At 37.3% G+C, this 23,457-nt stretch overlaps 2 protein-coding genes across 4 annotated transcripts in view; one reads left to right on the forward strand and one right to left on the reverse strand.

Moving 5' to 3' along the window:
- The window catches only part of PI4KA (phosphatidylinositol 4-kinase, catalytic, alpha), a 59,626-nt gene that overhangs the window by 14,412 nt on the left and 21,757 nt on the right, over positions 1 to 23,457 (reverse strand). For both annotated transcript variants that reach the window (XM_014944005.1, XM_014944004.1), the window contains exons 20-37: positions 12,922 to 13,030; positions 12,261 to 12,397; positions 11,136 to 11,269; positions 9,885 to 9,967; positions 9,555 to 9,625; positions 9,312 to 9,436; positions 8,807 to 8,888; positions 8,005 to 8,088; positions 7,548 to 7,637; positions 5,949 to 6,068; positions 4,282 to 4,374; positions 3,767 to 3,923; positions 3,363 to 3,490; positions 2,269 to 2,427; positions 1,855 to 2,006; positions 1,230 to 1,337; positions 396 to 523; positions 196 to 315 (exon numbers count right to left, since the gene is read on the reverse strand). In XM_014944005.1, the coding sequence (XP_014799491.1) occupies positions 196 to 315; positions 396 to 523; positions 1,230 to 1,337; positions 1,855 to 2,006; positions 2,269 to 2,427; positions 3,363 to 3,490; positions 3,767 to 3,923; positions 4,282 to 4,374; positions 5,949 to 6,068; positions 7,548 to 7,637; positions 8,005 to 8,088; positions 8,807 to 8,888; positions 9,312 to 9,436; positions 9,555 to 9,625; positions 9,885 to 9,967; positions 11,136 to 11,269; positions 12,261 to 12,397; positions 12,922 to 13,030 (2,080 nt within the window). The remainder of the gene's footprint in view (positions 1 to 195; positions 316 to 395; positions 524 to 1,229; positions 1,338 to 1,854; positions 2,007 to 2,268; positions 2,428 to 3,362; positions 3,491 to 3,766; positions 3,924 to 4,281; positions 4,375 to 5,948; positions 6,069 to 7,547; positions 7,638 to 8,004; positions 8,089 to 8,806; positions 8,889 to 9,311; positions 9,437 to 9,554; positions 9,626 to 9,884; positions 9,968 to 11,135; positions 11,270 to 12,260; positions 12,398 to 12,921; positions 13,031 to 23,457) is intronic.
- On the forward strand, positions 14,335 to 22,307 carry SERPIND1 (serpin peptidase inhibitor, clade D (heparin cofactor), member 1). 2 transcript variants are annotated; one of them, XM_014944006.1, is made up of 5 exons: positions 14,335 to 14,470; positions 15,726 to 16,597; positions 19,919 to 20,192; positions 21,230 to 21,374; positions 21,794 to 22,307. In XM_014944006.1, the coding sequence occupies exons 2-5, from the start codon at positions 15,742 to 15,744 to the stop codon at positions 21,983 to 21,985; spliced, it is 1,467 nt and encodes a 488-aa protein (XP_014799492.1). In that variant the 5' UTR covers positions 14,335 to 14,470; positions 15,726 to 15,741; the 3' UTR covers positions 21,986 to 22,307. The 2 variants fall into 2 exon arrangements, with proteins under 2 accessions (XP_014799492.1, XP_014799493.1); XM_014944007.1 differs by having other exon boundaries at positions 14,411 to 14,552.

The raw sequence follows: 23,457 nt of genomic DNA on the forward strand, positions 1-23,457 counted from the left end.
GATTTCAAAACTTTACTGCCTGCTGCCAGTGAGACTTTTTTTGCTCCCTCTCTAAAGTTTGGCACTAGAAATTAAATACCCTACCAGAAGAACAGCAGCCCAATATCAAAGGTACATATTTACTTTAAGCAATATCTGCATATAAAATATGCTATAGAGTTGGCTGCAATGAGCCAGTTACAATCAAAAAGATACCTGATTTTTTTGATATGGTAGACATGCCACTGGACAAAGGGTAAGTATTTATCCATCCTTGTGTAGCCTGTTGCCGAGATCCAACATTAATATCCAGGTTGCTCCTGGTATCTTGATTATCTAACAACAGAGCACAGATCTGATGTAGAACACAGTCAAAGAAACAACATGATTTTGAAAAGGCACATAAAGGAACTCACCAGGCGGCACGAGTTGGCTGGCTGTCAGATACTTCTTGTCTGAGAACATCGCTGTCCAAAACTTGATCAATATGCTGATATCCTCACGAAGCCTCTTTTCCCCTTGTGTAGGGAACTTTGAGGGACAACTTAACGGAATCACACAAATAACGTGAAGTTGAATGTATCAGAAAAAAACAAAACTCCCACAAATCTAATCAAGTCATATTTCTTATTTTGACCAGAATCTACAAGGATGAGACTACACATGACTACGTTTTATCCTCATTGCTTTATTCTGACTGAAGAGTATAAACTTCCTATTATAGGTGAAAATTAGAGCAGTAGTCCGTCAGCATCTTGGATTCATCTGAAATTTAATAATATGACTGACTGCCTCACATTCAGACATTCCTATCAATTACATTATTTTCTGTTGTGTCCATGTCAAACATTGAAATAATCAGATTCAGTGTGGGTCTATTTTCAAAAGAGTGAAACTACATTTCAGCCACACACTCTGTACAGCAATTCTTTAAATCTTATAAATCTACATAGAGTTTTGAGCATTGAATAAACTCCAAAATACGGAAAGAAAGAAAAGAACAGAAACATTCCTGAAGATACTACTTTATAAACCCTATATAAAAACTGGAACTTATATCTAAGCCTTTTTGAGATGGTTTATGAACTACATAAAAGCACAAGGAAAAGAAAAGTTTCTGTTAAAATGACTGAAAAAGGAAGGGAAGTTAAATCACTAGAAGAGAAAGACAGCTGCTGCTTTGAAGTATCACAGAAGGTTCAGGACATCACACATACACTTTCACTGAACAATTGCCAATAAAAAAGTACCTGAAATAATCAAAGGCAGTTGAATAAATCTTTTCTCTCAAAACATTTCGAATAGTTGCATTTGGAACCACATCAGCATGCAGCAAAGACAACCCCAGAGTGAGTAATCTAATAAGCAAAAGAGAGAAGGAAAATTTTGGCATTCCCAAAATGGTGACCAACGCAACACTATACAAACCACAGCTACAGCTGTAACTCAGTTCAACTAACTGAAAAGTGTCTGTTTCAGAGCTCTTGGCAAACTGTTTTCATTATCATCAGCCTGTTCCTACAGCTGTAACTACTGAACCATAAAAAGTTCAAGCTTTCAAGTCACAAAATGTGAAAACAATTGATGGAGCAAAATCATCCCCAACTGGTACACTGACTGGATCCATGATGTGGGCAATTCACTATTTGAAATTATCCCAAGAAGTTTTCTGAAGCACTAAAAATTACTTTCAAGCTAGAGTTAGCTACTTCTACTTTGAAAACAGAGCTTAGACTCCACACGATTCTAGGCTTTTAAAGGAATTTTCACCACATGAAGCCAGGGACAAGTTATACATTTAGTTTTTTAGTTTTTCCCTGCCACCCTTCTATAACCTTATTTTTTCCACCAGGAAAAAAACAAACCACTACTCACTTAAATCGGGGTCCAATTGCTGCCACGTGCCGATTCAAGCTGCCTTTTGCCCCTCCAATATTCAATGAAAGAGATCGCTGAAGCAGGCTGGAGAAGATCTCTATTTGGTCAGAACTGCAGTATTTGGCTATTTCAAATCTCTGCACCAAAAACTGAGAAAGAGGGAAAGACGTGCTGTGCCTCCTTTGACATTTTTCATGTCAAAACAACCCAGTCTTTTCTGTTTCAAACACTTTTCTTCCCCTCAATTATTATGCTCATCTAAAAAGAGTGTGTCTCCTGGTTTTGGGGCAGAAGCATGACCACCATGACTCCACTCCCTTTCTGAGTCATGAGAACAAGTAGTGTAGAGTGGCTTAAACACAGCACCACTGCAACACTGTCATATGCAGAACGTTCAGCACAAATACACACCTCTATCCAGATGTAATGTGGAGTCACCTCTGGCGGACAAGGCTTTGGTTGGCTCTCTTCTGAGGCTGCTAATGGATCTGCTTCTTTCTGCTCGGCAGAAAATAGGCCAACTTTCTGCTCCACTGTCATTTGCCAGGCTCCTGCCATTTCCCGCATGAACTGCAAAAAGGAAGATAAAAGCGTTTCTTGTTCCAGGAGCACCTTCTTATATGGGAAGCACCATCTTTCTCCATAGTGCACACAAGAATCTAATACGTCAATGAAAATTCACTACATTGTTAACGGAGAGGCAGAGACAGGTCTATACATTCCACCTGAAATAAAATGTTTCTTTCATATCCTAAATTACAAAGGGAAGAAAGACTCCCCCAGTAACAGGAGACTAAGTGCAACGGCAGACAGGAGCTCTGCTTTGTTGAGGAGACTGAACTGTTAGATCAGCTGGTGTGTCCATCCTCCCCCTCTACTACAGGTTATTCCCTCCAACACCAGTACAGCAGAGAAAAGCGTTTGCCAGGTTCTCAGGTACCGTAGGATGCAGTTTGGTCCATAATGAAGCACACAACAAAGATAGCACATAATTCGCTTTAGCTGAACCTGCTCTAGAAAGCAGCATCCTCTGGTAGAAAGAAGGCCCAGCAACCAAGGGTGCTTATCTGATCTCCTCAAAAGATACAAGAAGTTTCCCAGAAGCTTAAAAGAAAAATGAAACTCATGCTTAAGAAGTTAAACACTGAAATAAGCACAAAAACTGACCTAAGTAAATTTAGATCGATGATTGTCTCCAGCAAATGAAATTCTTAACGCTCACTAACTGGAACGATTACCAGAAGTAAAATGTATAGCTGAGATTCTAACAGATTTCCTTTTCTACATAATTCCTGCTGCTGAGAAAGATCCGTTTCCCACAGTCCACTTTGTGAGAGTGCTCAGACTTCCAAAAACACATGAACAGAGATTTCCGGGCAGGCTAAAGAGATTAACAATGCATTTAACATCCTTACTTGACACAGATTCACAATAGCTGTGAATCTCTCAAAATTTTCCCTCTTGCCCCCTTGCAGGAGCAGAGAAAGTTTTAAATCGCTTCCTACCGGCACTTCTATTCCATTCTTGGCAGCAAGCAGCCACTCCCAGCAAGCAATTGCTGTTTCCATGCCATGTTCATTGAACATTCGCAGGGGTCCCCAACAGAGATGATGAAGGAGCTGGGGGTCACAGTCTGAAAACAAACATTCACTCAGATTTCTCCGACAGAATAAATAAAACGCTTTTCACAACAGCATGAAATTGGTGTGCACAGTATGTAATAATCAATTCCTAATAAATAGCTTCTAGTTTAAGAAGGCTTTTCCCTAATATAAGCCTAATTGAAAACACTCAAAACACAGTTTTGCTTCAAGCTGATGTGTACTGGGTTTGTATATGGATAGTTTTTGTAGTTTATTGCTCTTGGCATTCACAGCCAGAAAGCAGAACTCCATTTGTCTTTCATTACCTTTGCTGCTTATTAGCAGTGCAGTCAACTTAAACATGGCCTGGGTGTAGAATTCAGTATGGCCTGATTCGAGAGCATCACTCAGCTCTTTGACCATCAGTTTATTCAGGTCAGATGTTCGTCCTGTAGCATTTGAGAACTGAATCATTCCAGAAACCTGTAAAATGTAATGGGTTTTTCAACAGAACGCTGCATTTTTAGGAATCTAGCTTGATATTGGTTATGTGCTGATTAAGGAACTTCACAGAGACATCTTTTGTTACTACTTCGCTAAATCTTTAGCTTTATCTACAATGCAAGAACTTTCTCCAACACTGACAGGAAAAGAATCTGTTTAACAACCTCGTAAAATTATACCCTTTATCTTGAAGGAAATTAACTTTAGAATGTGCACTTTTGTACTTACGCACAAAACATTGTGCATACAATAGTTTGCATTGGAAGTGACATCATTCCCTGAAAAGCCATGCCAGAGCTTATGGACACTTCACACTCATGACAAATCCTGTACTCACCTCTCCTGCATAGCGGTTGCGCAAGTTCAGAGAAGCCATGAAGTTGGAGTAGTCCTTCTTCACACAAGTTGGTCTTTCGGTTAGCTGGGTTGCCTATGACCAGATACATATACTGTTCATATCCAACCCCATGTCTTTTTTTTTTTTTTTCTATTTATGCATTCACATATGTTTTAATTTTAGTTTTTTCATGCTAACAAAGAGAACAGTGTCATGACTACTAGATATAACGGTACCAAGACTGATAAAAATTAAATAAAGAACATGTTCTTTAATTCTACGTATACAGTGTAAAATATGTACATATTGGTATATACTTTTTGAAAAACAAAAAAAAAGCATAAAAAGGGTGGAATCTCTGTGACTGCTGCTCCCTTTTCATGAACAGATAAGGAAGAAGACAAAGCATAGGCTTGATTTTTGTTCTGCCCTCTCCATAGAACAGCTTGCTGAACCAAGAGTAATGCAGAGAGAGTATTTTGTTCCTAAGTACTAGTAATCCACAATCCTAAGCACACTAGTAATCCACATTTCCCTTTGCCAAAGCACTGAGGAATTTGTGACTCGGAGGTTTCTCCTCAAACACATACACAAAAAATTTATTCTTTATACTGTAAAATGATTTTTTCATATTGCATTTTAATACTATAATACAAGGCCAGCAAAATTATCAAAAACTCAACACTCCTTCAATGCTTTGCTTCAGTACTGCCAATGGCTAGCTTGGCTCAGCAATGGATAAACTTTGAGACCTATTCTTATTACATGTCTTGGATATAACATTTGTGTGCTATCATCTTTGCATTAGCAATGTCCAGTCCATGGGAATAAAGCAGGAGGAAAAATCAAACTGCTAGCAATCTGAAAGCTTTCTGAACGAGCTTTTTTCACTTGGCTGACATGCCATGTTTTTCTTATTTCCTTTTCAGTTGTAGTTTCTAGTTTCTTCCAGCCTAGTCTTTATTTTACCAAGTTTTTTCACCTTGCCCCTTTAGGGAACTACATGACTTCACTCCCGAGTCCTAGGTGTTCTTTATCCTACTTACATTTAGGGACTAGTGCTGTCTCAAAGGACGACTGTAACAGAACTAAAGGGAAATCTGCTACAGCTAGGCACGGAGGCAGTTTCAGTACTGCTGCTAGAAAACAAGCTGGCTGATGATACAACAAATGCTACTGGATGTTTCTTCAGGAGATCAGAAGTTACGACCACAAATGAGAAAAAAATGAACTGCAAAAAAAACGCATCTATGTTTTGACTGAACTTATGTAAAACTCAGAGCAAATGGGTGTCACCTGACACTCACCTATGCTACTATTCTAGAAAGCAGCTCATTTCATTCGTACACAAAGATACTACTTTCCAATCATTAAAAACCATCTATAGAAAACTCAAACAGCATTAGATACATTTTACTTTCTTGCTTGTTATCATTTTATTTTTCAGTATTTTACGGAACAACACGTTTGGAAGATACCTTGATTTGAGATGGAAAGAAGTAACTTATCCTTCTGAGTAATGTTCAAAGCTATGACAAAGGTGATTTAGAAAAGTCTGTATGATGCAGGTACACTGAATGTTATAAAATTTTAGTGGCCAGCCCAGCCCAAATCGCAACACCGCTGTACAGCCACACAGCCAACCAAGAATGGTGTCCAGTACTCACGCCCAGAGTGGTGTTCTGTCTGTTGTAGCCTGCGAAGTGTAAAACGCTTTCTGTAGCCATAGCCAGTCCCGTGTGCTGGGACAAACCCGACACCCAGTTCTGATGTTTGTTTAGGTACTCCTGTCAAAAAAAACCCCAAAACATAAACCTAATAAAAAAAAAGGGTTTGTTGGAAAACTATTATGTTTTTCAAAACAAAGCAGCTCATGAGCAAGTGTCTCATCATTGCAAAATACCCAAAAATTTCATTACACACATACCTGACAATAAATAAATCTTCTCTACTCCCTTTTAGGCATTGCTCTCCTGGTAATAAGAAACTCTGAGTGTTCTCCTAAATATGTAAAGAGTGAGACTTGTTCCATTTTGTAAAAGGATAAAGTGATCAAGATAGATAATTGAAGGCTGAGGCCTTCTTTAAAAAGAGTCACTGTTGACAAAAAGAACCTTACAAAAGGAAATGCTTTGGACTCCATGGAAGAAGGAACTATAATTACTTATCCTTTTACATAACGGTAGAATTCCTTGAGGTTTATTCTTGGGAAGGAAATATAAACTTTAGGTACCGTTGCAGTGTACAAGATCTTGAGCCTCCCCAGCAATTCTGTATGAGCATTAAGTTAGGCCCCTCTAGTCCAACCTGGACTACATAGTTTCTTCGACCATTCACCAAGGATTAACAGAGATCTGCATTTTACTAAAGTAAGAATTTTTGTTTACATAAAAGGTATTTTATTTATTTTATTAGTACATCATAAATAGCCTTTTGTAGTCTTTGCTTGTGGTCTTGTGACAGCTTTCTGCTGAACTCTGCCACATGTGAGCATTTGTTACACCCATACTCAAATTAAAGTCCTCCCCAAATTAAAGTTAGGGAGGGACTCTTTATCAGGGAGTGTAGTGATCGGATGAGGGGTAACAGTTTTAAACTGAAAGAGGAGAGATTCAGATGAGATCTCAGGAAGAAATTCTTTGGTGTGAGGGTGCCCAGAGAAGCTGTGGCTGCCCCATCCCTGGAGGGGTTCAAGGGCAGGTTGGAGGGGGCTTGGAGCAACCTGGTGTGGTGGGAGGTGTCCCTGCCCAGGGCAGGGGGTGGCACTGGGGGGGCTTCAAGGTCCCTTCCCACCCAAACCATTCTGTGATTCTATGATCCATAGTTTACAGTGTTCTCATATATTAGCCACGTTACTCTGCATTTAAAAAAAAACACACAACAACAAAGACATCCTAATCATACATCCTTATCATACGTATCAGTCCAGCTTATATTTTCAGCTAATGCATCAGCATTAAACAAACTTTGCTAGGCAGAGCATTCTATTGTACAAAATTCTGACCTCTGAAGTAAATCCAGGGTGATCAACTGTTTACAAAACTGTTATTTTCAAGATACGCAATTTTGGACTACATCAAAAGCCACATCAAATAAAAAATTCTAATTATTCTCTGCCAATGCTATAAAGGAAATCTTAGAGCAACAGAAAAATTTAAAATGATGCTTGGATAGCCTGAAAAAAATATAATAAAAAATTAGATAATTTAATCCTCATTTTGAAGATCTGCAAATATCAAATTCTTTCACAGAAGCAGGCTCATTACCTGGAGATGAGATTTTGTAACTGAGGGAGCCCATTTCATTGCTTCTTGCAGAATCATTCCACAGCGTGCAGCAAAATCCTTGACTATACTCTAGAACCAGAAAGCATCAATATAATCAGTAAAATACAGGACATCTAATAAGAATCACTGGTTTTAATGGTGTACTAAGTAACAGAAAGAGTAAGAGGTTGCAGCAACATGGTACGCTTAAAATTTTCTGTAACAATTAAATGTATCCTCTATAAGCAAAGAATAGTCATGTTGCAAGTCAAGTAAAATAATAAGATTCAGAGAAACATAAATATCAAGTGTCATATTGTATGAGAAAAACCTCACCTAGGAAAGTATTTAAAAAAAAAAAAAAGGCCATTCACAGTAGCTCACTAATTTATCCTCTTGGCATAAAAAAATACCAGGCGTTATTTTGTTGCTTGATAAATCAAGGAGGACCACCTACCTCTCTGGCTTCATGTGTGTCAGGGACAGTTATTCTATATGGAGCATCAGGAATGTCATAGTATGGTTGGTCCTTGTGAATGTCCTAAACAAAAACAATTATTAATTCTCAATAAGATCAAAATCATCACTTAACTTGAACACTACAGGTAGGACTCTCTCCGAAAAGAAATTCTGTTTTACTAAATCTTTTTTCAAATATTTGCTCTCAAAGTCGATCTGAACAGCTGTAAAAAACATTTTTATTGTAGTTTGGTTTTCAGTGTAATTTTAAAAATCCAAATACCTCTCCTCAACATTTAGTAGAAAACTAAAACTCTCTAAAGCATTTCCATCTTCAAAAATATAAATATGTAATAAATCCAAGGAATATGGGTACACATACACAGACAAGAAAAAAAAAGATAACATGACAACCATAATTCATAAAAAAAAAAAACACAACACCCCCAAAAACCCATCAAATTTTTATTTCAAATGAGACAGTTCAACAATTAAAACCCGTAACTGGTAATCCTGTGTCTTACTCTTGATGCTAAATTTGACTTTCTGAACCATGTTTGACAACAACTTTCTAGCACTAGTTTTACTACCTATGAAACAGGGGTACAAATGCACTCCTTATTTCACAGAAATGAAAATTGATATTTTATCAATCTTAGTGATGAAAGCAAAAATAAAGAACTCAAATAAGTATCAAATAAATGCAAATCAAAGTAAAAAAATTTGGTTCTACAAAATAAAAAGAAAAATGGAAACATACCATTTACTCCTGTAAAAGCATTACTGAAAAAGGAACTTACTGCACTAAGAGACAGTGACAGCGTCTGCAGAATATCTAGCATAGTCTTCAGCACAGTTCCACTCCACAGCAAGTGCGGAAATCTAGAGCAAGACCAGATTCAGAAACACAACAATTACAGAGAGCTGAGGAAATAAATTATTTTCTCAAGAAATGGAGCTGCTCAAAGAGCTCCACTAGGTAGCTGATACTCAGCAGAAGTCACTCAACAGCCTAAGCTCAATACAGGCAAAAGCTCTCCAAGAGCAAGTTAAGTAGAGCTAAGTTGAGGTTGCATTTATTTCATGGGCACTTTGCTCTGCTCCATCCATGGGAATACTAAGCAGGCATTTTAAGCAGGGGTTTCAGAGCCCAGGTTATAAATACTATTGAATGTTATTCTTCAAGGAGATGTTTCAGCATAAGTACCAGCCAAAAAATTAACTTGACTCTTGTCATCAGCTGCGTAAGTAATCACTAAGCAGTTGTGTAAGAAAAGAGAACAGGAAAATTAAACCTATACTCACTTGTCTACCAGACCAGATAAGTATTTGTCTGCAACTCTCCTGATCCTCTTGTGAATGTGGTTGAAATTCACCAGCAAGAACTGAGCATGTCTTTCCAGCTCTTCTTCATTCTCCTTAGTTTTAGGCTAAAAAGCATGCCAAAGAGAAGCATGAAGCTCTTAAGGGAAAAATACAAGTATAGTTTCATAAACTGAAATGAGAACACTTGTACAAATTTAAGATTTTCGTTTCTATGGTACCTACTTTATCAGCCATCATTGCCAGGAAAGCTTCAAACACCTTATCAGCAACAGCTATCACACACTGCATCATGCCTGAGGAATTGAGAGAAATGAAGGTTTGATTATCAGTATTATGTCTGCTTTATGTTTAACAGCCAAAAAGTGTTTGTTTATTCAGTCAACACTGAACTAAGCTGTTTCAAAACCAAACCAGGATTCTTGACAAGAACAAAGCAACAGAAATCTAGTAAACGTGATATATTTTGTTATATAGTTTCTTTGTTTACATTAGTTTTGCATGCCTGGAGATAAGTATCTCAAGTTGCAAGATAACCTAGACAGGTAATCTTACCAGATTTGTCTTTTTGAATTGCCTTATCCTCAAAATAGCAAAACATGACTTGGAAACGATCTTGGTCAGTTGAACGCAACACCCTAGGAAAAGAAGAGGTTGTGGGTTGGGTTGTTCTGGTGTTTTGTTTTAGGGTTGTTGGTTTTTTTTTTCCCTCTTCTTTTAAATGTCTTCAACACAAACCTATGTACTTCAATGTCACAGTACACACCACACACACACAGTAATTGTCCATTTCATTATAATTTTTAGTCTCTGCTAAGTGCGATATTGCTATTTGTTTCTACATTCAACTAACAGGGCTCACATCTTAAAATGCTTGTTTGTCACTGAAAGAATAACTTCCACGTCTCAGCAGTGGGAAACCTGATGATGATGCACTTCTACAATCACCACAAACATACAAATACAGTATAATCTTTGGCACTTCTATAGGCTTTCCCTCTGTTGAATTTGCATATGATTGAAATATCACTTATTAAAACATTGCTTCTAAAATACAGCCAAGATGTTTCTGGAAATGGTTGTCCCTGTTGTCAGCTAATGTCAAAGTAAAAATGTGATGGAGAAGTTTCTTCCTATTTTCAGTATGTTTGATTACTAAAACCTAATACAAACTACTGAGGGGGGAAAAAAGTACACTATAGAAAAAAATTTCTCAGCTCCTACGTTACGCTAATTTCAGAGAACAGGCAGGTGTCCATGCTATCCTTCAGAGCACAAGACTGTGCAAAGGAAACACCATGCTTGCAAGACATTCCTTTAAAGAACCCTTTGGTCCATCTTCTATTGTTCGTATACAGAGAAGATTCCATTTTTGGAGTCCTACTATATTATTCCATCCTTTTTATCTACCCTACAGGTATTTTTGCAGACATGAATTCCCAGTCTCAGAATCTTCAATAGAGCTAACGTGACTCAAAATACTGATTCTCATCATTGTCAGAGCTCCGATCTCTGTAGTGATATCACAGAGGCTGGCCATGGAGTCTTCACTCTGTTCCACCCCCCGCCCCGTGCTGCTTCACAAGCAATTTTATCCAGGGAACAATGTGGAACGGATTCCTTGCATACCAGCCACAGCTGTACTACATCCTGGAAATTCCTTTGATGTTACACGGTTCCTTAATATGTGAACAACACTAAAGTTTAAATTTTAAGTCACCCCCACCCATTATTCCACAACTGCTTTTAATTTTAATTATTATTTTTTTTTTAATTAATCAGTGAAAAAAGTACATATATATATACCTCATATACTCTAGACGGTAAACAGAAAGAAGATAGGTAGACATTGCAAAGTCCAACTTATTGATCAACGCTGACACTTCCGGAGGAGGATCCAAGAGATTTATTATGGTACTCCGCAATTCATTTAATTCAGCCTAGAGATGAATACATTAAGTTATCTGAAGTAGGAGTAGTGTGTGTTCTAAGAACATTTGCTTTCAGCTGTTACTGTTTTTACTTTTAAACCTTTGCAGATAGTATGCCAGAATGCCTCTGTCTGCAGACTGACCAACCTACTCTGACCCAGCAAGTTATGATTCTTCAAATCCAGAATGAAACAGAATTAGTTACTGGAGTCGAGCTCCCTGCTGAAATAACTGCTAGGTTCCATGCAGTTATACCAATGAAGAAATACAATTCCCACACTAAACACATAAAGTTTTGATCAACATCAACTTCGTCCAGCTTCTTAAGCTTCATGGGTTTTTTGTACCACTCTTTGATGTCACAGAACTAAATACCTAGGCACAGTGCAGATTTTGAGGGTTGGAACTCAATGGTCTTTAAGGTCCCTTCCAACCTGAACCATTCTATGCATTATTCAGGAGCCAAAGACATTTCATAAGCTGCAACTCTTCAGTCCACTTTACACTGCTACCACAAACAGTCCTCAGGTAAAAATCTATCCTGCAAATACTAGGTAGAGAGATGTATACCAGTACCAAGCCAGAGGATAAAAAGGGAAAAAGCTCACTTAACATTTCTTTGAAAGATTGTGTTGTTTCCTTCCAAAGTTTGTTGTTTTGTTTTTTTAAACAGTGCAAGTTTTGTCTATCTAATACAAAATGGATGAAAAACTATTAAAAGGCTTCCATCTCCACAAAGAGTTGGTTTCTACACCTAATCAAAATAGCGCAGCTACCACCCTAAACACTTGTGTTAACACTCAATAAAACTAAACCCAATAAAACTAAACCCAAGTAAATTATGCATACTGTTGTCGTAAGAGTAATGTAAAAAAGATGATTTTCCCTAAAAGGAACCAGGTTGAAAGGGTATTGCGCTATTTCAATAAATCATGGTTACTGTATCATTTAACACTGATAGACATTATGGGAGGAGATAATAGAAAAAATTAATTCTTACAGAAGTCACGGTATCATTCTTCATGGCAGAATTGTACTGAAGAACAGATCGAAGTGGTTCTTTGCTGGGAAATGTGAGTAATGGAGACTTGGTGGCAATTTCACATACGCCTTCATACCATTCTTCTGGCCAGAGACCTGGAGCACAAGTATAAAGACGAAAGTGGGGCTGGGAAACAATATTAAGATTCAAAGTTAACTAGCATTATCAGGCTTTGTACTCCTTCCTGGGGACAATTTTTCATGGACTTAAGCACAAACACTCAGCACAAGTGATGCATGTTCCAAACATAATAAACACGTTTAGGTAGTTTCAAGCGAAGTTTCTCAATGGCTAAGAAGTTTCCACCCAATTACCATTGTACCCCATGTGTCTGATCTTCCATTTCAGGAACTTCGCTACAAAAACTCATACTTAACTAAGGCTACCTGCTCTATTAAGTACAAGAACAAATTGCACTGTGCTGAATCTCACAGCAAGACAGAGCAAAAATGTGTAGAAATCCTAGCAGAGAACTGTCATGCAAGCTGTTTGCTTTGTAGTGCCTTTATGCCCATAATTTTTCTTCCACCTACTGTGAACGGTTTGCATATAGTTACACTTACATTCATTAAGAGTTTAAATGTGAGCAGCAATGTTGCTGTCTCAGAATTTACACTACCTGATCCTTCCACAGCAAATCCCATCAGCACTGAATACAACCAGAAGTCACGGAACAGCTTTTGCAGCCTGGGCTTGGCCTCCTTGATGGGGGGCAAGCGTCTAGTGAGCTATCAAAGAAATAAAAATTAACATCAGAAAATGGTGGGAGTTAGAGTAACTTAATTCCATTCTAAGGAATCAATTAACATACCTTCCTTACTATGATTTTAAAAGGTAATATTGTTACTTATGAAAACTAGTATTGCATTGCTGTTGTTATACTGAAGAAAATGAGATGTTGTTGGAATATCTGAAATGCTAACGTTTGAGATGCCTGAAGTAAGAATTTCCTGTGTTTTACACAGGAATAATACCATGCTGATACAGTAACCTCTGAAGGGAATACATAATATTAATATGTGATCAACTGCAGAGAGGAAGTGACCACACAGTCCTTTAAACTGTGTTGAAGACAATGCCATGCAGCTTTGCTTCAGTGCAAAGGAACTCAAAACCAAATAAATATTAGACAAACATACTTCTGGTTGCTATTGTTTATTGGCTTTGTGGAAATACACTGAGGCACCAATTGGGGATCTTTCATTGCTTGCACCCACACACACCATGACATCAGTTCTAGAGAATTTACTATCTAAACAAGCAAGTAAAAGAGCATTATTTTCAAGACATTTATTAAAATTCTCTGATACCTTCTGCACAAACAGCTGCTATCACTGGAGCACCACAGTTCATGCTCCCAGCCAACACGATTGCATTTACCAAAGCTCATAGCGTGTTATCCTACGTAGTGTTAGAAGCACAGGCAGTGTTTAAAAAGTCAAAGAAATGGTCCATTAAACCACAAACTTTATTCAACATGATGTATATTATTATTACTGTAAACTTTATTATGAAAATGTTAGATTCTAATCTAACTTGAAGAAGTTTTACCTACCTGTACAATAATTCTCTTGAGGCATGAAAGCCAACAGCATTCCAGTGAAACCTTACATAAACCTTATATAAAGCCAACTTTGGCCATACTTGTAAATATTGTTCAATAAAAAAAAAATATAGTAAAATTAATCTGAGTTTAATCTGGTGAATGGCACTTTGGTAGAAAGCTGCCTGTGTAACGCCAAGAGCTGCAGCAGCAAAACACTGACTAAAGAACACTGACCATCACAGACACAGCAGCCCCAACCACATCTGCACAAATCCCCCACAAAATACAAGCCGCATGGCTTTTACTAGTCATGAACAGTGAAGTTTATGTGCATGTTTGACTTTGAAACTTTACATGCAGACCAATTTTTGCAATATCTTCCTCAAAAGCAAACAAGTACCTGCAAAGCCATAAAAGTAGTTCAACAAACAACATACAATTCAGCAGAGATCACTAGGCAAGGGAGGGATTTTGGCTGACGAAGTAAGTTTAGCAGTGTTTGGTTTAGAGAATGTTTACTTTGGGAGACTCACAAAAAACTAGCATCAAAGTTCAGATTTAAACCCTGCCAGTCCCCTTACTTGAGCTATTCAACACATCCCTTCTGCACAGTGGCTTAAAGGTAAGCTTCATTTCCATCTCTTATTTTAGGTTGATCGGACCAGAGAGACACACATTGCAGAGCCGGGGAATGTTTCACCTGCGTAAGTGCATCTAAACGATAATTAAACTTTAGTGAAGACAAAACTGTAAAGTTGGGAACTACAGACAGCAAAGTCTTCTGTGCCAAAAGAAGAAAACATTTATCAATAGTTACTGGACAGAGTATTTCAGCCCTAAGGGCCTGACTTCTGGGGGAAAAAAGGCAATGAATTTATGAATGAATTTTATTTATGAGTAAAAAAAGATTGACTCAAGCACTTCAGTCACAGTGCAAAAACCATTTTAAAAGCGTCTTCTGTGGATCCGTCATTGTTGCAAAAATAGTAATTTTTTGGATGGGATAATCACCTTAAATGCTTTTAGGATTTCAGGCTAAATAGTCCAGGGGGAGAGTTTCAAAAATTAAACTGTTAGCTCAATTACTTCAGTCCTGCTACAGCATGTTTGAAAATACTTCAGGCACTGGTTTATTCACAGACGTACAGGTATGTATATCTATATATTTTATTTCTACAGAACAGCTCTTTGGACTAATTGCTAATTTAAAGAACATTTTAATCAATGCTGTAGTAAGATTTATGTTTTAACAGTGTAGTCCCACTGATGGTATTTAGTGCAAACGTGTATCTTTCTCCATTTTAATCACTAAATCCCTAGGTCTCCTTTATTCCAACAAATTTCAGCTTTGCGCTTCCTTAAATACTCCCATTTTTTTTTGTTGTAGCTACAGAACGTCTGTTTTTCAAATTCTTCAGTACATCTCAGCCTTCTGGTATGGCCCCTTAGTGGATGCCTAGTCCCTCCTCCTACCAAGCTTGAATCTTCAAACTTTTTTCATGTCATGTTTTCAGCATATGCTAATAACACAGTTAGCACACACTTTTAAGTGTTATAGGTTTATAAATAAAGAGTCCCATGTATTTTAGGTAACGAGTTTGTTACTGATAAAATACGCCGATAACGACCAACTTCCACGGGAGGAGGTCAACCAATTCTGTGGCAGGCTGGAGGCATTATGTAAGCAAAACCAATTACCAGTAAAACAGATGTATCCACCTAATTAAGCTCTGTTCCACTGAAAAAAAAAAAAAAAATGCAGTTCAATAAGGTATCATAGACCTTGTGCTGTAATAGAGTTCAGCATGGACCTAAAATTACAGAAAACTAAAATTCAGTTCCCTATGCTCTTTCAATTGTATTATGTTGTCTTCCAGGTTTTGACCTGCCAGAATGAAGCTCCTACTTCATATGCTTGTCCTTGCTCTCATAATAACCTCCACATTTTGTGGAGTCAAGGACTTCACTGAGCATTTTGAAAGCCTTAAAGATGCACAGCCACATGAAAATGGGACTTATGATATGCCAAACTTACCACCTGAGTTCCACAGAGAGAACACTATCACTAATGACTTGATTCCTGAAGAGGAGGAAGAGGAGGACTATCTCGACCTTGACAAGATATTGGGTGAAGATGACTACAGTGACATTATTGATGCTGGCCCATACATGGTTTCTGAAATTCAGCAAGGAAATATTCTTGAACTATTCCAAGGCAAAACCAGAATCCAGCGACTCAACATCCTCAATGCCAACTTTGGCTTCAACCTTTACCGCAGTGTGGCAGACAAAGCCAACTCTTCAGATAATATTCTCATGGCTCCTGTTGGCATTTCCACTGCAATGGCTATGATTTCTCTGGGTCTGAAGGGTCAGACTCATCAGGAAGTGTTGTCCGTTCTTGGCTTTCAAGATTTTATTAATGCCAGCACCAAATATGAGCTCATGACTGTTCATAATCTCTTCCGCAAACTCACTCATCGGCTATTCAGGCGCAATTTTGGTTATACACTGAGGTCTGTCAATGACCTTTATATTCAGAAGGACTTTTCTATTCTGAATGATTTCAGAAACAATATGAAAACATACTACTTTGCTGATGCCCAACCAGCTGATTTTTTGGATCCTAACTTCATAACTAAAACCAACGAACGCATCTTGAAGCTGACCAAAGGATTAATAAGGGAAGCTCTTGTGAACGTAAACCCTACAACACTGATGATGATTCTTAACTGTCTTTACTTTAAAGGTAAGAATCTGTTATTTCAGTGTTAGCTCAGGATCTTCTCAGTTTGCAATTCACTGCATATTTCATTAGAAATTCCAGACTGAACTTAAATCTAGTCTACAGTTCAAAAAAGGCTTACCCACTGCCTCATTAAGAATAATATCTATTGTTAGCCCATTTTTGCATGTTTCTGCAGCACACTGATGTTCCAGTCATGCCCTGAAGTTAGCAGGTATTGTACAAATACAGCAAATGCTTATTACATTCAAAACCTTATAGTCTAAAAGTGAGACTGAAAGACAATATATGAATGCAGAATAGCCTTAGAAAGCATAAGCTTTGTAGCATTCTTAGACAGAGAGGTATTACTTCACATGCAAGTTACATTCAGTCCTGCTTCAATTACCAGCTTCACTGAAATTCTACAGGGTGACTTCAGTTAAAACACTTAACATTTCTGAAACATTCAGAATTCATAGGAATGATTATAAAGAATTTCAACTTAAAGTATGTATTTTTTACATGATCAGAGCATGATCCTTGTCAACAAGCCTATACGGGAGACTGAAGAGAACAAAAACAGTGTTCTTCTAAAACTAAAAAACAAACATATTTACTATTTGGAGTATTTCATTAAATTCAGCATCAACTATTTGCTGATGTGGGCTCCTACTGTATCACTATCACAGGCTTAACAGTTAAAGAATACCTTTTCCCACTCACTTGCAAGGCATTACTTCCTTGAATAATGCCACTTGTCTCTTTTAAAAGATCTGAAGCAGTCATTAATCCCCTATTCTGAAGTACCATCCAAAAGAGACTTGTTTGTATCTTTAAGTACATCTCCGGTGGTCATATCATATTAAATACATGGCTTTACTGACCTTGACACCTAAAAAAATGATTACACAAAGTGAAACAGATAAATTGTTTTTTCCACAATTTGATCAAATTAAAAACACCTTTTTGTTTTAGTCTGAAGTTATTAAATACTTGTGCTACCTCAAAATAACAAAAACACCACCAAAAATTAAATAGCTTTAGTATTGGATATCTTATTCATCAACACCAAAAAGACTCCCCATGGAGTCCTGTTAGTCCAAATTGCCTCAGTGCTGTCTGCTGAAGACCATCATTTCTATTCCCCAAAACCAAAAAGACCAATTCTATATTGCTGTCTCCCATTCTTTGGTCTTATAGTGACAGTCTCCTGGTAATTCTATTTCGAGTGGAACTGAACTTTTCAAAAGCAAGTTCTGCTCCTGGGTTTCCTAGTTTTCCCACCAGTCCTTCTAGACATGCTAACTTTTGTCCACATCTTTTCATTTACAATATTTACACTGTCTGTATCATTGCAGACAGGATCTGTTAAGCTCTCAGAGCTAAGAAACCTACGAGTATTCTCAGGTACACAGAGATGCTCAGTAACGGGATACTTTCCAAACACCATGAAGTCTCAAGCTCCTTTTATATTAAATACCATCAAGAAACTATTGGAAACTATTCACATTGGTAAGAAGCAATTTTTACCTTGTAGAGGTGTCCAGTATACCTCCAACTGAGATCTACCGTCCATTCTGCAGAGGTCTGAACAATCATTTTTGAGCTCCCTATCAAGTAGGAGCTAGTTATTTTAGCCATTGCAGATCATGACAGCTTTTGATAACTGACAAATTTTGACAGATCTAACTGACAAATTTTGACAGATCCAAAATGGCTTCTATGAGATTCTAGTCACAAATGCAAGACATAAGTCAATCAGTGGAGACAACATTATCTGCAACCACAGATGGATCCAAAAGACATCTTGGTAGGAGGATTCAAAACAAGAATCACAAGAGTCAAAGTGCCAACTGGTTTCAGCTGACCCCAGAAAATCATGTGCCTCCTTGCTGGAGAACAGTATTTTACCCCAAGACAAACACATTTCAAAAGTGAATTCAAGAAAAAACGTTCCTCAGCTCCTCTCTTTTACCAGGAAGAGCTGATAAATGTCTCCATTCCTCAGCAGACGACAGTGCTGCTGAAGCTCTGCTGACCCACAGCAACTTCATGTCTTTCACTAGTTTGAGTCCTACGCCTGCGAATTCTGCTCCTTGAAGAACAGCCAGATGTTACTTTTTCCTGAGGAGTGACACAATTTGTTTGGGAATAGCATAATCCATTTTACAGCCCATTCCCTTCAGAATATTAACCACAGTCTGATCGCATCTCAGATTGCTCCCCATCAGCCTGACGCATGAAGAAACTATTAGAATTAAAGTGGGACTTAAGGCTTTTTTTTGTTACTTCACTGTCAATTTGGTAAAGTCAGATTAAGGATCTCAGAATCACTTGCAGCTTAAAAAAGGTTACTGATCAAGGTTACATTTGTAGTCTCTCCACACAGTTACAGCCACACTCCCCAGACACTTGGTTGCCAACAGTAACCCAAAATCCACAGTTTTAACAGGGAATACCAGCAACCCTATCTCCACTATAAAATTCTAGCTTTGTCTGTCCATTAAGAAAAAAAAAAAAAAATCTTTTTTCCAGAGCCTTGTTTCTGAAAAGAGATTAATAGAAAGTTTGTTTAAGAAAAAAAAGCACCTTCTTTTACACAGGCAATAAATATCCGGGATACCCAAAGAATCTTCACATAGAAAGATTTGATCCCTGATAGTAAAGTTTTCTGGGCTGCAAAATAGGTTGAACTGTATTCTTTGGGCATAAACCTGGCAGATGACATAGGTGTGCAACTGGATCACAGAATTAAGCAGTCAACACCCAAACTCTTCCGGATGTCTTAACACAGAAAGTTAACTAACTTGAATGGAATGAGTCAAGGTAATGCCTTCAACATAATATTTTGCATGCAAAAATAAAACCAGCCATTACTTGATCTTGCCATTTCTGATGCTTCAAACGGTCTGGTTTCAAGCATCAGATCTCAGAAAATACTGCTGTGTCAGTTGTTTCACTGTATGCAAGCCCTGTCAAACATTCTGCATCTGTTTGAACTCCGTAATATCTAAGATCCTTGTAGAAAAAAAATAATACACACCAAGCCCTTTCAAATCTCCAGTTTTTGTTTACCTGCTTTAGTAATTCAGAACATTCAAATCAGACAAATGTTAAGTTACAAAAAAAACAAGCCAGGAATTTCAAAGCCCCTTTAGAACTTATCTTCCAACCTAAACCATTCTATGATTCTTATCCAGGCTTATTTGAAATCAACGATCTCATATAGTAATTCCCAATTCATATCAATTACAACTTAATGTAAACTGCTATTGTGGAAATTTTATTAAACAAGGATCTTGGGGGTTTTTTGTTTATCTGTCTTCTGCACTGTATTAACAGGAACTTGGGAGAATAAATTTCCAGTGGAAATGACAGCGAAGAGAAGTTTCCGACTGAACGAGAAGCAAACAATAAAGGTTCCTATGATGCAGACTAAAGGGAACTTCCTAGCTGCTGCAGACCCTGAGCTAGACTGCGGTGTGATCCAGCTCCCATTTGTGGGGAACATCAGCATGCTGATTGTACTGCCGCACAAACTCTCGGGCATGAAAGCCCTAGAAAAGCAGATAACACCGCAAGTGGTGGAAAAATGGCAGAAGAGCATGACAAACAGGTATCTGCTGCAAAGTACATATTGTTAAAGTCTTAATGTATTTTCTTGATGAGACTGGCAAGAGCACAGAGCACATAAGATAATATGTGATATTTTCATAGAATCATAGAATGGTTTAAGTGGAAAGGGACCTTAAAGATCATCTATTTCCAATACCCCTGCCATGGGCAGGGACCCCTCCCACTAGACCAGGTTATTTTGATTAAAACATTAAACCTAAACAAACCCCCCCCAAAAATAGGTTTATTGCACCAAAAATCAGGACCAGCTATCTCTCAAAATTTAAATGCCAGCAAGAAATCAAGGATGATTCTACTGGAGTTCCAAAATTCTTTCTGTTAAGTATTTAATGTAGTACATTTAAAGAAAAAGTTCTTACTGATAAAGTTTACAATAAGGAGCAAAACCAGCAATATGATAATAAGTTATTTATGCAGAATAACCTTGATGATATCGAAAGCAGCCTATGTTCATTTCAGCACTATGTATTTCAACATACCTGTTGTGTAAAGGCACACATTCAGTAATCCACAACGGACATCACAATTACAGGACAGACAAAATTGTCTCTTCTGCAAGATGACAGACTAGGTAGTATCTGTCTTCAGACTCGATCAACAAAGAGTTGATCTGATGTGCTACTCAAGAAGCCAACCTATTTCTATTGTATCCAATAAGTGACAAATCTCCAATTTAGTACTCCAGAAAATCTGACAGTTCAACATTTATTACAAGCATAACCAAACATGTACTGAACTGCTCAAAGCTATATATCTTACATACATAAATAATGTAAATCATCATAAGCAAAGTATTAAATTGACAAACTAAAAGTTTTGGCAGGGGAATTATTTTTTTAAAACAGAGCTTAAAAGTAATGATGCCCAAATTCTCAAAGTACAGTAAACAGTCCTGTATATTTGTGTCCTTGCTGAAGACAGAATAAAACCCAAACCACAACACATATGTAAAGCAAAGGAGTCATGCAAGTATGTATTTCTTCAATGATTTTTCATTTTTGTTTTTATTTTCACTAGAACAAGAGAAGTGGTTCTGCCTAAATTTAAGCTGGAGAAGAGTTATAACTTGATTGGTTATCTGAGATCCATGGGAATAGAAGAACTGTTCAATGAAAAAGGCAACTACTCTGGTATATCGGATGAGAAAATCACCATTGACAGGGTATTTACTCCTCTCCTCTTTTCATTTCCTTTCTGATTAGACTGTATCACCTGAAAACACGGCAACATAGTAAAAAATAATTCACAGTAAGCTAAAATAATATTTTTTCTCATCTTTCCTTGAGGACATAGGAGGGATAGGTGGGTTTCTCTGCATGTCCTTGTCTATTCATATAATGAGGAACGTGATCAATCAGATGTCAAAGGCACTAAAGGTGTTGCGGTCAGTGAGGAACAGGCTTATTCACAAACCCAAACCCAAGGATTGCAGCCGCAGAGGAGCTACCAGCCAGAGTGTCACCAGGGAGCCCTGGGAGAACCCATGGTGGGGGGGAAGGCTATGAGCACATTGTTTGCGTATACATACCAGATCCTCAATTTCTTTTTTGTTTGTTTTCCTTTTTTTGTTTGTTTAAACAGTTCAATCATCAAGGCACAATAACTGTGAACGAGGAAGGCACAGAGGCCGGAGCAATAACCAATGTCGGGTTCATGCCTCTTTCTACTCAGATTCGCTTTATTGTCGACCGCCCCTTTTTGTTTATGATCTATGAACATCGTACCAGTTGCCTTCTGTTCATGGGTAGAGTTGTCAACCCAGCCAAGTCTTAAAAGCAGAGAAGACCTCCAACACACTGTTATACATGGGCTGTATAATTACATATTAATATACCAGTAACATAAAGGAAATTTTATTGTCGTATTAGCTAATACAAAAGCCACTAGTATCAAAAGAAAATATATTACCTACAGGTAGTTTCACATGAATGGACTCATAGCAGTCCAATAGTAGATAATTTGACTGCAATTTAAAATGGTTACTGCCATGTATCAATACAAGTGTATTAAAAAAAAAAAATCACAAAGTAACGTACACTTTGTGTTCTACTTCAGTGTATAAAATGTAATCAATAAAATATTTAGACTATCTAGATTCTCGAAGTTTAGCTCTAAGTTTGTGCTATTTATAATAAATAGGAATAAGGAAATCCTGAATACCTAACCAGTCATAGAAGCTGAAGTCTGTCCAGGGTATTTTAGATAAACTAACTTGAAAGAGAGTAGGTGTCTCTATTCTTTCACTTGCTTGCATCATTTAACATTCAGCAGATTTACACACCATGAACCTTATGGACAAGTGTACCAAATAAGAGGAGATATGCATGTCTTGGAGAAATGAAATGCTAATGGAACCACTACTTTTCTCTAACCTAACTTGTATGGTTTTAATATAGTTCTCTCATCTTCACAAGTACAAGCGGTATCAGAATTAGGCCAGGTAAATTACATAAAGAGCTTAGAATAACTTTTAGAGTGAGAGCAACTAATAAAACACCTTTTCACAGGCTCAGTACCATCTAACCCTCTCTATAAAATAGTGTGATTTATAGCAATTGCAACATTTGTTAATAATTCAAATACACTCTTGATACTTGATTCAATAGACAACACCTTTCAAGTCAAACTTAACACTATAAAGTTTCTGAATCATTCTGGTAACAACATGAATGCAGTACAAATACCTGTTTCACGTTTGAAAAAGTGAAAATTTACCTGCACTGTAGTATATTACTACCTACCCCATAGAAGGAAGAGTTGCATCTTACATTTAAATTGTTAAAGCCAATGAAAATAACTCACCTTTGCATACCTTCCTTCGCATCATGGCTTTAAAAAAAAAAAGTGCCTCACAATCTAGTGAGGGTATTTTTATTATTATTTGCTGTATCAAATATTGGATCCCTATAAATATATTCATATTATAAATTGGTCTTATGTTAGTAAAAATATACAAATTAAGCTATAAACCAACAATTTTAAGGATTCTAAATTATCTTTAAAAGGTGCTTTCTAATATTAAGTTCTTGAATTCATTTGGTTTTTATATGCTGCCATTTGTAATTTTGCATCCACTACAATTATTTGCCCCATACACAAAACTTTTTAACATGACAACCAGTGAAATATCAGTATTAGATGATGACGAGCTGATATTGAATAGAAAGCTCATGTGTTTCTCTGTTCTTGTCTCACATTGTGCTTACTTGTAAACCCACCATCTCTGGGACAATATCCTCTATTGA

Source organism: Calidris pugnax, unplaced genomic scaffold (assembly GCF_001431845.1).
Source record: "Calidris pugnax isolate Ruff unplaced genomic scaffold, ASM143184v1 scaffold138, whole genome shotgun sequence".
Lineage (NCBI taxonomy): Eukaryota > Metazoa > Chordata > Aves > Charadriiformes > Scolopacidae > Calidris > Calidris pugnax.